Raw genomic sequence first — 12,337 nt, 5'->3', positions numbered from 1 at the left:
GACTTCGCCGACGCGATTTTTCCGTCGATGTCCTCAAAGGTCCCGAGTGGATTTAAAAAGTGTGGTCGCTGCGGCCGGCCGATCTCGCAGACCGACACCCACGCTTGGTGCCTCCAGTGCCTCGGGCCGGAGCACAATCTCAAGTCGTGTTCTTTGTGTCTCGGTCTCCGGAAACGGACTCAGGTTGCGAGGCAAGTTCTGCGGGACCGTCTTTTTGGAACTTGCGCCGGCCCCTCGACGTCGACCTCGACGGCATCGGTATCGACGCCCGGCCCTTCGGTACCGGTATCGATGCCCGAGACATCGGCACCGATGGCAGCGACCCCAGGAGAACAGGTCCCGTCGGCCCGCCGGTCCTCCGGTGAGAGTGGGGGTGAGAGGCCGCGTGGGCAGTCGGCCCCGGTCACGCCCTCAGCTCGTGGCCCACGGGACCGAACCCTGTCTGACCCGGTACCTCGAGACCGAGGGGGATCGACCTCCTCCTCCTCCATGCCCTCCGGCGCCGGTGACGTGCATCGGAAGAAGGATAAGAAGCGTCGTCACCGGTCGCCTTCGGTGCATCCCGAAGAGGAGGCGACGCCGAAGCGTCATCATCGTGAGGAGAGGTCTCCGTCGGTTGTGGAGGTACCGACGCGTCGGGGTTCCGGCACCTCGGTGCCGTCTCCTGGCCCCCAGCAGCTTCCGGCACCGACACCCTTGCCGGCCCCACCGCCTTTCCCGGCAGCGGGCCTGGACGAGTGCCTCAGAGCCATCCTTCCGGGGTTCCTGGAAGGGCTGATGCGCCAGCGCCGATGACTGTGGCGCCGGCGAGCTCTAGCCCGGCGCCGGGGCTGTCGACACCGCCGCAGCTTGCGGTGCCGGTCTCGACCGCCACGCAGGTGGAGTCCCCGTCGACGTCGATGGAGGGAGCTCCGTCCCCGCCGGCGCGGGAGTCCACCGCTCGACGACACCGAGACCTCGGTGCCTCGACGTCGTGCCGGGCCCGGTACCGGACTCAGCTACATGAGCTAATGTCCGATACCGAGGATGAGGACTCGTGGGGGGAAGAGGAGGACCCGAGATATTTCTCCTTAGAGGAGTCTACGGGCCTTCCCTCGGACCCCACGCCTTCACCGGAGAGGAAGCTCTCACCTCCTGAGAGTCTCTCCTTTGCCTCCTTTGTGCGGGATATGTCTATTAGCATTCCCTTCCCCGTGGTCTCTGTGGAAGAGCCGAGGGCCGAGATGCTCGAGGTCCTCGACTATCCATCACCACCTAGAGAGTCCTCCACGGTGCCGCTGCACAATGTCCTGAAGGAGACGCTGCTCCGGAACTGGGTGAGACCGTTAACTAACCCCACCATTCCCAAGAAAGCAGAGTCCCAGTACAGGATCCACTCTGACCCAGAGCTCATGCGGCCCCAATTGCCCCATGATTCAGCGGTCGTGGATTCTGCTCTCAAGAGGGCACGGAGTTCGAGGGATACCGCCTCGGCGCCCCCGGGGCGGGAGTCTCGCACTCTGGACTCGTTTGGGAGGAAGGCCTACCAATCCTCCATGCTCGTGACCCGCATCCAATCATACCTGCTCTATATGAGCATTCACATGCGGACCTATGTGCAACAACTGGCGGACCTGGTCGAGAAGCTCCCGCCGGAGCAGTCCAGGCCTTATCAGGAGGTGGTCAGGCAGCTGAAGGCGTGCAGAAAGTTCCTGTCCAGGGGTATTTTTGACACCTGTGACGTGGCATCTCGTGCTGCGGCCCAAGGTATAGTGATGCGCAGGCTCTCATGGCTGCGCGCCTCTGACCTGGACAACCGCACCCAGCAGAGACTGGCTGACGTCCCTTGCCGGGGGGATAATATTTTCGGTGAGAAGGTCGAGCAGATGGTGGACCAACTGCATCAGCGGGAAACCGCTCTCGACAAGCTCTCCCACCGGGCGCCTTCAGCATCCACCTCCACAGGTGGACGTTTTTCCCGGGCCCGGCAGGCTGCACCCTATTCTTTTGCGAAGCGTAGGTACAACCAGCCGGCCCGAAGGCCTCGTCAGGCACAGGGACAGCCCCAGCGCGCTCGTTCTCGTCAACAGCGTGCGCCTAAGCAGCCCCCTGCGCCTCCACAGCAAAAGCCGGGGACGGGCTTTTGACTGGATCCATGGGAACATAGCCGCCCTACAAGTGTCCGTACCGGACGATCTGCCGGTCGGAGGGAGGTTAAAATTTTTTCACCAAAGGTGGCCTCTCATAACCTCCGACCAGTGGGTTCTCCAACTAGTGCGGTGCGGATACGCCCTGAATTTGGCCTCCCTGCCTCCAAATTGTCCTCCGGGAGCTCAGTCTTTCAGCTCCCATCACAAGCAGGTACTTGCAGAGGAACTCTCCGCCCTTCTCAGCGCCTAATGCGGTCGAGCCCGTACCACCCGGGCAGGAAGGGCAGGGATTCTATTCCAGGTACTTCCTTGTGGAAAAGAAAACAGGGGGGATGCGTCCCATCCTAGACCTGAGAGGCCTGAACAAATTCCTGGTCAAAGAAAAGTTCAGGATGCTTTCCTTGGGCACCCTTCTGCCAATGATTCAGAAAAACGATTGGCTATGTTCCCTGGATTTAAAGGACGCATATACTCACATACCGATACTGCCAGCTCACAGACAGTATCTCAGATTCCGCCTGGGCGCACGCCACTTTCAGTATTGTGTGCTGCCCTTTGGGCTCGCCTCTGCCCCACGAGTGTTTACAAAGTGTCTCGTGGTGGTAGCGGCCTACCTACGCAAGCTGGGAGTGCACGTGTTCCCATATCTCGACGATTGGCTGGTCAAGAACACCTCGGAGGCAGGAGCCCTCCGGTCCATGCAGTGCACTATTCAACTTCTGGAGCTGCTGGGGTTTGTGATAAATTACCCAAAGTCCCATCTCCAGCCAACTCAATCTCTGGAATTCATAGGAGCGCTGCTGAATTCCCAGACGGCTCAGGCCTACCTTCCCGAAGCGAGGGCCACCAACCTCTTGGCCCTGGCTTCGCAGACCAGAGCGTCCCAGCAGATCACAGCTCGGCAGATGTTGAGACTTCTGGGTCATATGGCCTCCACAGTTCATGTGACTCCCATGGCTCGTCTTCACATGAGATCTGCTCAATGGACCCTAGCTTCCCAGTGGTTCCAAGCCACCGGGAATCTAGAAGATGTCATCCGCCTCTCCACCAGTTGCCGCACTTCACTGCTCTGGTGGACCATACGGACCAATTTGACCCTGGGACGTCCATTCCAAATTCCGCAGCCCGCGAAAGTGCTGACGACGGATGCATCTCGCCTGGGGTGGGGAGCCCATGTCGATGGGCTTCACACCCAGGGTCTGTGGTCCCTCCAGGAAAAGGATCTGCAGATCAACCTCCTGGAGCTCCGAGCGATCTGGAACGCACTGAAGGCTTTCAGAGATCGGCTGTCCTGCCAAATTATCCAAATTCGGACAGACAATCAGGTTGCAATGTATTACGTCAACAAGCAGGGGGGCACCGGATCTCGCCCCCTGTGCCAGGAGGCCGTCGGGATGTGGCGTTGGGCGTGTCGGTTCGGCATGCTCCTCCAAGCCACGTACCTGGCAGGCGTAAACAACAGTCTGGCCGACAGACTGAGCAGAGTCATGCAACCGCACGAGTGGTCGCTCCATGCCAGAGTGGTACGCAAGATCTTCCGAGCGTGGGGCACCCCCTCGGTGGACATTTTCGCCTCTCAGACCAACCACAAGCTGCCTCTGTTCTGTTCCAGACTTCAGGCACACGGCAGGCTAGCGTCAGATGCCTTTCTCCTTCATTGGGGGACCGGCCTCCTGTATGCTTATCCTCCCATACCTTTGGTGGGGAAGACCTTACTGAAGCTCAAGCAAGACCGCGGCACCATGATTCTGATAGCGCCCTTTTGGCCCCGTCAGATCTGGTTCCCTCTTCTTCTGGAGTTGTCCTCAGAAGAACCGTGGAGATTGGAGTGTTTTCCGACTCTCATTTCGCAGAACGACGGAGCGTTGCTGCACCCCAACCTTCAGTCTCTGGCTCTCACGGCCTGGATGTTGAGGGCGTAGACTTCACTGCGTTGGGTCTGTCTGAGGGTGTCTCCCGGGTCTTACTTGCCTCTAGGAAGGATTCCACTAAAAAGAGTTACTTTTTCAAGTGGAGGAGGTTTGTCGTGTGGTGTGAGAGCAAGGCCCTAGAACCTCGTTCTTGCCCTGCACAGAACCTGCTTGAATACCTTCTGCACTTATCAGAGTCTGGCCTTAAGACCAACTCAGTAAGGAATCACCTTAGTGCGATTAGTGCTTACCATTATCGTGTGGAAGGTAAAGCCATCTCTGCAGAGCCTTTAGTCGTTCGATTCATGAGAGGCTTGCTTTTGTCAAAGCCCCCTATCAAGCCTCCTACTGTGTCATGGGATCTCAACGTCGTCCTCACCCAGCTGATGAAACCTCCTTTTGAGCCACTGAATACCTGCCATCTGAAGTACTTGACCTGGAAGGTCATTTTCTTGGTGGCAGTTACTTCAGCTCGTAGGGTCAGTGAGCTTCAAGCCCTAGTAGCTCATGCTCCATATACCAAATTTCATCACAACAGAGTAGTGCTCCGCACCCACCCAAAGTTCCTGCCGAAGGTGGTGTCGGAGTTCCATCTTAACCAGTCAATTGTCTTGCCAACATTCTTCCCCAGGCCGCATACCCGCCCTGCTGAACGTCAGTTGCACACATTGGACTGCAAGAGAGCATTGGCCTTCTACTTGGAGCGGACACAGCCCCACAGACAGTCCGCCCAATTGTTTGTTTCTTTCGACCCTAACAGGCTAGGGGTCGCTGTCGGGAAACGCACCATCTCCAATTGGCTAGCAGATTGCATTTCCTTCACTTACGCCCAGGCTGGGCTGGCTCTTGAGGGTCATGTCACGGCTCATAGTGTTAGAGCCATGGCAGCGTCAGTGGCCCACTTGAAGTCAGCCACTATTGAAGAGATTTGCAAGGCTGCGACGTGGTCATCTGTCCACACATTCACATCACATTACTGCCTCCAGCAGGATACCCGACGCGACAGTCGGTTCGGGCAGTCGGTGCTGCAGAATCTGTTTGGGGTGTAAATCCAACTCCACCCTCCAGGACCCGAATTTATTCTGGTCAGGCTGCACTCTCAGTTAGTTGTTCTTCGTAGGTCAATTTCTGTTGTACCCTCGCCGTTGCGGGGTTCAATTGACCTGGGTTCTTGTTTTGAGTGAGCCTGAGAGCTAGGGATACCCCAGTCGTGAGAACAAGCAGCCTGCTTGTCCTCGGAGAAAGGGTATGATACATACCTGTAGCAGTTGTTCTCCGAGGACAGCAGGCTGATTGTTCTCACCTACCCTCCCTCCTCCCCTTTGGAGTTGTGTGTTTCATCTTTTGCTAGTTATTCAACTGGCGGGAGCGGTCGCGCACGGGCGGGAAGACGGCCGCGCATGCGCGGTGGGCGTGCCCTGCGTCCCGACCGTCCCGCGAAGCCTTTTTTCCGGTTGGTGGGGGCTGCCGCGGACGTCACCCAGTCGTGAGAACAATCAGCCTGCTGTCCTCGGAGAACAACTGCTACAGGTATGTATCATACCCTATCCTGTCTCTTCTCTCCTCTAGGGTATACATATTCAGGTCTTTATATCTGTTCTCATGTGTCTTCTGGCGCAGACCCAATATCATTTTGGTCGCTTTCCTCCGCTTCTTTTTATATCTTTAGCAATTATGGCTTCCAAAACAAACATGGTTCTCCAATTAACATGTTAATTGTTCATACTTGGATCCCAGATATTATTTTATGCAGAAGCGGGATTTTAAGAGGCATTATCACCTGTCAGGCTTGTGCTAGATGCAGAGGGGCATTTTGGATATGACATCCACAGATGTTTTGCAAAAAAAGGTGTCCAAAAATCCATTGCCAAACTTGGTCATTCTCAAACCAGAAAGACATCTATCTTTTTGGTTCGAAAATTGCCCTATTTTAGTCAATTTTTGTGCTCAGTGCATCTTTCTTTGTGTCATTTTCATACAAAAAATGTCCAAGGGAAAAATGCACAAAAACAATCCATTGGGGATGTCTAGGGAGCAGCAATCTTACTAGACTGGCCACACACACATCCCAGCAAAGCAGTGGGGCAGCCTAGGGAGCACTGCAGTGAACACATAAAAGGTCCCAGGTGCACATCACATCATAACCCCCTTATATTGTACGGTAATCCCTCTAGGAATAGCAAAAATGTACTGTACCCAACTGTACACCACTACAATGGCCCTTATGCCTACTGGTGTCACCGATATATAGTTTCAGTAGGTATTTTGTGGGGTTTGGAGTGCTTATACTTTCTACAAGTGTACCAGTTGGAGTGGGGTATGGGCCTGGGTCCTCCTTTCTACAGTCCACTCCACCAACCACTGGGCTACCTCAGGGACATGATTGCTGCTCTAAGAGGAATGGCCATTACATCTGCAGCTGACTTAGAGCCTGACGTGTACTGTTACTTTCACCTCTTAGGGGGGGGGGGGGGGGGGTCATACGTTTATTGTGCCAGTAGTCATCTGATCAGTTTGGGCACTTTTTTGGCATTTAGGACATTTTTGGCTATACCTGTTTAAGTAGCAACTATTCTTTGCCCAAGATGTTTTAACAATGTTTCATTGTCACAGAAAAACATCCAAATCGTATGCCCACTCTAGACCCACCCAAAATTCATCTCCAACCTTCCCCCCTTGAGATTTAGACGAACTTCATAGAAAAAGTCTTAAAAATGAGTTTTGAAAATAGCAGCTTCAACATTTTTGCAAAATAAAACATCCATCTGCTGCTTTGTGCCATTTTTTGGATGTTTTTCAAAAATGAGCCCTAGTCTATAATACATTGACATCAAATATAAAGTCACAAAAATTGAAGAGAAAAATTGTTACAACTGGCAGGTCCTGCTGCTTAGTTTGTGAAAACATAAGACCAACTGAATTATTTTACATTTGGTATGCTTGGATGTATAAAATGTTTGCCATACTGATAGTATTCTTTTTTTTGTTTGTTTTTCTCCTAGAAAACTGAGTGGACATTCTTTTCATTTGGGTTATAGCATGGCGATACTCAATGGCATTGTGGCAGCTCTCACTGTAGTATGGTGTCTCCTTTGAGACTACGTTGGCTCTGCTGTTAATGGAAATGAATTTTCTCCGTGATGGACAAAGAATCTACTGCACACAGCTGTCAAGACTGCTTTTTTTAATAACACTTCAGCATTTCAGGTCGGAAGCGATAAGTTTAGTCCCTCTATAAATCATGTTCTGTGGATGCATCCTTTGGTTTTAAATGTCCCATAGTGATGGAGTTATGACACTTAATTAAAATCAAATGAATTATAAATTACATTGTCTTTTCTTCCACATTTTGAGAGCCACTTAATGAGATAATGTTTATTTTTAAATGCCAACAATACTTACTAGATTGTTTTTCCTTGCAGCAGTTTTCTGTGTGTACTGTGTAAATAAGATTTAGGTCTTTTTATCACCATCCCAATAATCATGCATATCCCAATAAAAGATTGGAATGATGAAAGACCAGGCCACGTAACGTATGAGAAAAGCAATTTATTAACTTACCAATAATATAGCATACAGAATAAATTTTCTCATAGGAGTACAGTTCTGCTTATACAAAAGTATTGGCTGAGACTCTCTCAAACATTTACTAATCATGCTGCTACTTATATACTGTTTCTACACAGAGCCTTTTCATAAAAGACATTACTTCATTCTTTCACTCATCTTTCTCTCTTATGTTGTACAGCCAAAAAACTCCCTGCTACATTTCTATTATCTCATGTTCTGTTTCCTGAACTCCTATTCACATACCATTCTAGCTACAGTCGTGTCTGTTAGTTTGGTCAGCCTTCACCTTCAAAACATCCCTTGAACCGTAACCATGCTACCATTTCTTCAACTGCTAGGCTACATCTGTGGTATCACAAGAAATGTATGTTTTGGAAAATAGCATGTGCATCTTAAAAAAATAAAAACGTTTAGATAACACACAGTACTATGTATTTTGAATATTTTCTTTCACTTAGCAAAACGTTTATCCTTATTTTAAGTGCTTTTGCTTTGAATCATTGGAAGTCTTATCCACTGCTTAGTGTTTCAGCCCATGAATAAGTCAACATTCTTATATCAACCTTAGGGATTAGATTTGGGGAAAATGTTTTATATAAAAAGCCAGTAGCAAACAGAGACAGAACCTTTCAGTTCTAAGTTAGGTCAGTAGTGATCAAAAAACATTTGCCTTCACTGCAGCTCCTTCTAACTCGGGGCAAGTCACTTAACCCTCCATTGCCCCAGGTACTCAGAACCTGTATATAATATGCACACCACCTTGATTGTAACCACAGAAAGGTGGTATATCAAATCCCATCCCCTTTAGCAAGAGAATTCTAACAAGTTATTTGGAGAAAGAGGACAAGGATGGAGAGGTGTTTAGGTGTTACTTTCTCTCAGTTGTGGATGTTCAGGATCGTAGATTATTAGCAAAGGCACAAATCTGGCAACCACAACATTGAGGGGCGTGTTTTCTAAAGTGCAGTACATTTTTGCTCTTAGCACACCATAAGTGCAAAACTTAAGGTACAGTAAGTGCTGGGGGTGTGGCAGGCCCACATTACATGTTGAAGTAGGTAATGTGGGTACACTCATGCAGTCTGCTGGGGCATGTAACCTAGACTTAGCACAAGCCTAAATACCAAAGGTGCCATGAAGATTTATCCTGACCCACCTCACCTGAGGACTAACTTGCTAGTCTAGTGGGCCAGGGTGGAGTGGTCTGCCTCCACTCCTGCCCTAGAGCTGCACTGGTTTCAAAGGAGCCTGTGGCCCCTAGCAGTAGTCTTGTGGAACTACTGCTAGGGGTCATAGGTGCCGTTTTGATCCCAGGGCAGCTCATGAGAGGGAGCTTAGGGGGACCACTCCACCCTGGCACAGTAGACTACCAGGGAATGTCTCAGGGAGGGTCAGGGTATTGTGAAGGAGGGCTTAAGCAAAGTTGTTCCTGTAGGGAGAAGGTTGATATGGGGGAGGGGGGGGGGAATCGGTGGAGGTTTTCCTCCTGCAATGTGACCACGTTATCAGATTGCCAGTAGCACAGCTACACTTTTAATGCCACCTCTTGTGGCATTAAGTGCAGTCATGCTATCAGCAATCACGACAGCTATCGTGGCACTGACCTGTGCACTAGCTGTCAGTGCTGGCTGCATCCTATTGCTGTCCATGTCCCACCCCTACCCGTTCTAAGCAACTCACAGGATTTTTAAGATACTGGCTTGCAGGCTGTGCTAACAGCTACCATACACTAACGCCCATACAGGCTGCTTAGTGTGCTTTAGTAAACATCCTCCTACATTGGAGGTCTGTCTTCTGAAGTTCAAGGCCAGCCTTAAAACTCATCTGTTGTCCATAGCTTTGGGTACATAACTACGTTCAGATCTACTTTTCCCTAGGCTCCCAGCATGTTGCAGTGACTATTTGATTTCTTCTCTCTACCACCCCCCCCCCCCCCCCCCCCCATTTTTTTTACTTGCTACTCCTCTGTGTCCTAATTTCCAATCCAAATTTTGTAGTTCCTTTCAATTTCTGTCCTTAAATTATTGATCATTATAAACCACTTTGCCGTTGTCCTGTGAAAGGTGGTATATTAAAAATAATAAACCATAAAACATTAAATGATCTTTTAGTGGCGCCCATACATTTTTGCAGGATATTCTTTATATAGTATTTGCTTTTTTGCTATATTATTCTTGTATGGAAACTGTATTAAAGTTTTGATTCTTTCAGTCGGAAAATGTTTTGTCTTCATACTTTTATTTTTTAAAATACTTTCATGTTTTTATAGGCCAGTGATGGCGAACCTATGGCATAGCCAGAGTCGCTATGAACTGCGTACCGGCACCTTTTTTACCGTCCGGCTGTCCAGTGGATTCTTCGGGGCAGGCAGGAAAGATCCTCAATCTTGCCTGCCCGCTGTCAGCGCTGACCCTCCCCCGCTGCCGGATCGCTCTTTAAAAATGGCTGTTGAGACTTCTGCTGAAGTCTCGGTGGCCATTTTGAAGAGCGATGCAGTAGCGCCGTGGGAGAGTCAGCGCCGGCAGTGTTGTCTGAGAAGCATTATTATCTTTGTGTTTAATGAATAGTATATTTAAATTAGGGAAAATATTATTGGAGCTAGGGCTATATATAAAAGAAGACGAACCCCCCCAAGCATACCAACCAAGGAAAAAATACAAAATAAATTGGTGGATGACCAATGAGATTCCAACACAAGGGTTGATAAATACAAAGCAAAAACTACTCTTTTGTAGGGATGACTAACATTAACTTTAATAATGACAAAACAAAAAAAATACTTCCTTTTCGGTATGACTGAAATAGACTCAACGCAGTTCTGTGTTGCAGCGCAAGAGGCGCCGGTCTTAGGAGTCAAACACAATCCAGCCTGGAATATCAGTCATAAGTCCAAGTAAAGAAAAGTGCCATAGCACCTACTATCCAATAAAGGGAGATGTCAAGAGCAACACCCAAGTCAGTACAGCATTCACATTGGCAAGCAGCACAATATAAAAAAAATACATCTTGAATAGCTCTTTAATAGGATCCAGGACACAGTTTGGGTAAACATTCTTGGGTTTCTTCCAGTACCTTTACTTCTAGTGCAGGGGTTCTCAGCCCAGTCCTCGAGACACACTTAGCCCAGTCGAATTTTCAGGATACCCACAATGATTATACATTAGATCGATTTACATACATGCAAGTTTATCTAATGCATATTTATTATGGATAGCTTGAAAACCTGACTGGCTGGGTGTGTCCGAGGACTGGGTTGAGAACCCCTGTTCTAGTGCCATGTGGGAAAGAAGGTGCGGGAACATCCAGGACCCTATGTTTAGGGACTCACTCTTCTGTTGGCTTTCACATCATTCACTCAAAAAAAGTCCAATGGTCAGGCAGGGCTTTGCTGAATAAAAGGAAGTCTTTACTGGGTGATTGATAGGAGAAAATGATTTGAAGTAGAGAAGCAAGTGGTTCTAACAGAAGTAAAACTAGCTTTGTTGGCTCATTTTAGATGCCAACTCTTGTTACTTCCTCTTAATGCTCTGTGGTAGCATGTCTTTTTTTTTTTTTTTTTATATATATATATATATATATATATATATATATACTCACTGAATCCCTTTTTCACATTTTAGGCTCTCAGAACCACCAGAGACCAGAAAAGATAGCTTTTCAAAAAAATAGAGCAGTACTAAAATTCAGCTTGTGGCTGTCCTAAAGTCAAATATTCAAAGCCATGCCATGTCCATGATCCGCCACTGAATATTAGGGATCATTGCAGTCACCCAGAAGTTAACTAGGCCCCAGACCATTATTCAGACTGGTGCCCATTTAAAGTTGACAGACTTTTTACTGTCCTAACTTTATGAACTTACCCAGTTAGCAGACCGACTATCACAGTTAACTGGGTAAGTGCTGGCTCCACCCACTCACTGCCCTGACATTAACCAGACAGTGCCATGGTGGTCAGAGCTGACATTGAGCAACACTGCGCAGTTAGTTGTTGCTGAGTAGCAGCAGCAGCCAGTTTGTTCAAGGCGGTTTAGGTGGGCAGAAGCTTCTGGCTGCTTAGATCATGCTGAATATCAACCCCAGAGTTTACAGCCTTTAATCTCGCACTCTGAGTCATATGGGCTTCCATGTGGACAGATTCCAATTGTACAATCTATTCTTTCAGGCTTTCTGAGCCACTTGGAAATGTGGGAGTCGTCCCCAAAAACACTCGTCCTCGTAGGTACTCAGTTGAGGTACTCCATTTCTCAGCTATGACCCTTCACATGGAAGATTTCAGAATTAGGACAATTCCATGGTAGACTTATCCAAAACCCAAGTTCTCCTGGCCCAAGTACTACCAGTCAAAAAGTCCAGCAGCTTAGTACATGAGCCCCCCCCCCCCCCCCCCCCCCTCCAACTTCCCAAAGGGCAGGCAGTCCTTTCCCTGAACTATGGCAACTATACCAGAGTGGCAGAAAAGTGGGAGAAAAGACCCTTCACCCATTCAGGTTGTATAGGCTCAAATTACATATCACATCATCCTAGCCTCTTCCAGTACCTTCTGAAAAGGGAGCATATTCTACATAATCATTCCCTCTCCACACCTTGTCCCCAGAGAAAAAGAGAGAAACCCCCAAAGCCAACTTGCCGTCAAATGCTGAATTAATTTCTAAGGCAATCAATAATTAGTAGGAGCTTTTTCTCATTCTTCCTACACATACTTGAAATAGGCTGAATTATATTAATACA

General features: G+C 48.9%; 1 protein-coding gene across 2 annotated transcripts in view; it reads left to right on the top strand.

The window, feature by feature from the left end:
- Positions 1-8,663, top strand: part of LOC115474409 (ADP-ribosylation factor-like protein 6-interacting protein 6) — a 56,906-nt gene extending 48,243 nt beyond the window's left edge. Inside the window, exon 5 of one of the 2 annotated variants that reach the window (XR_003942851.1) lies at positions 7,042-7,115. Coding sequence is in view for 1 of the 2 variants with exons in the window: in XM_030209862.1 (XP_030065722.1) it covers positions 7,042-7,135 (94 nt within the window). In the remaining variant the exon portion in view is untranslated. Of the gene's footprint in view, positions 1-7,041 lie in introns of both variants that reach the window. The other variant, XM_030209862.1, reaches the window with a different exon arrangement.
- Positions 8,664-12,337: the final 3,674 nt, after the last annotated feature.

This window comes from Microcaecilia unicolor, chromosome 7 (assembly GCF_901765095.1).
Source record: "Microcaecilia unicolor chromosome 7, aMicUni1.1, whole genome shotgun sequence".
NCBI classification, from domain to species: domain Eukaryota; kingdom Metazoa; phylum Chordata; class Amphibia; order Gymnophiona; family Siphonopidae; genus Microcaecilia; species Microcaecilia unicolor.
This window is presented reverse-complemented; position numbering and strand designations above follow the sequence as displayed.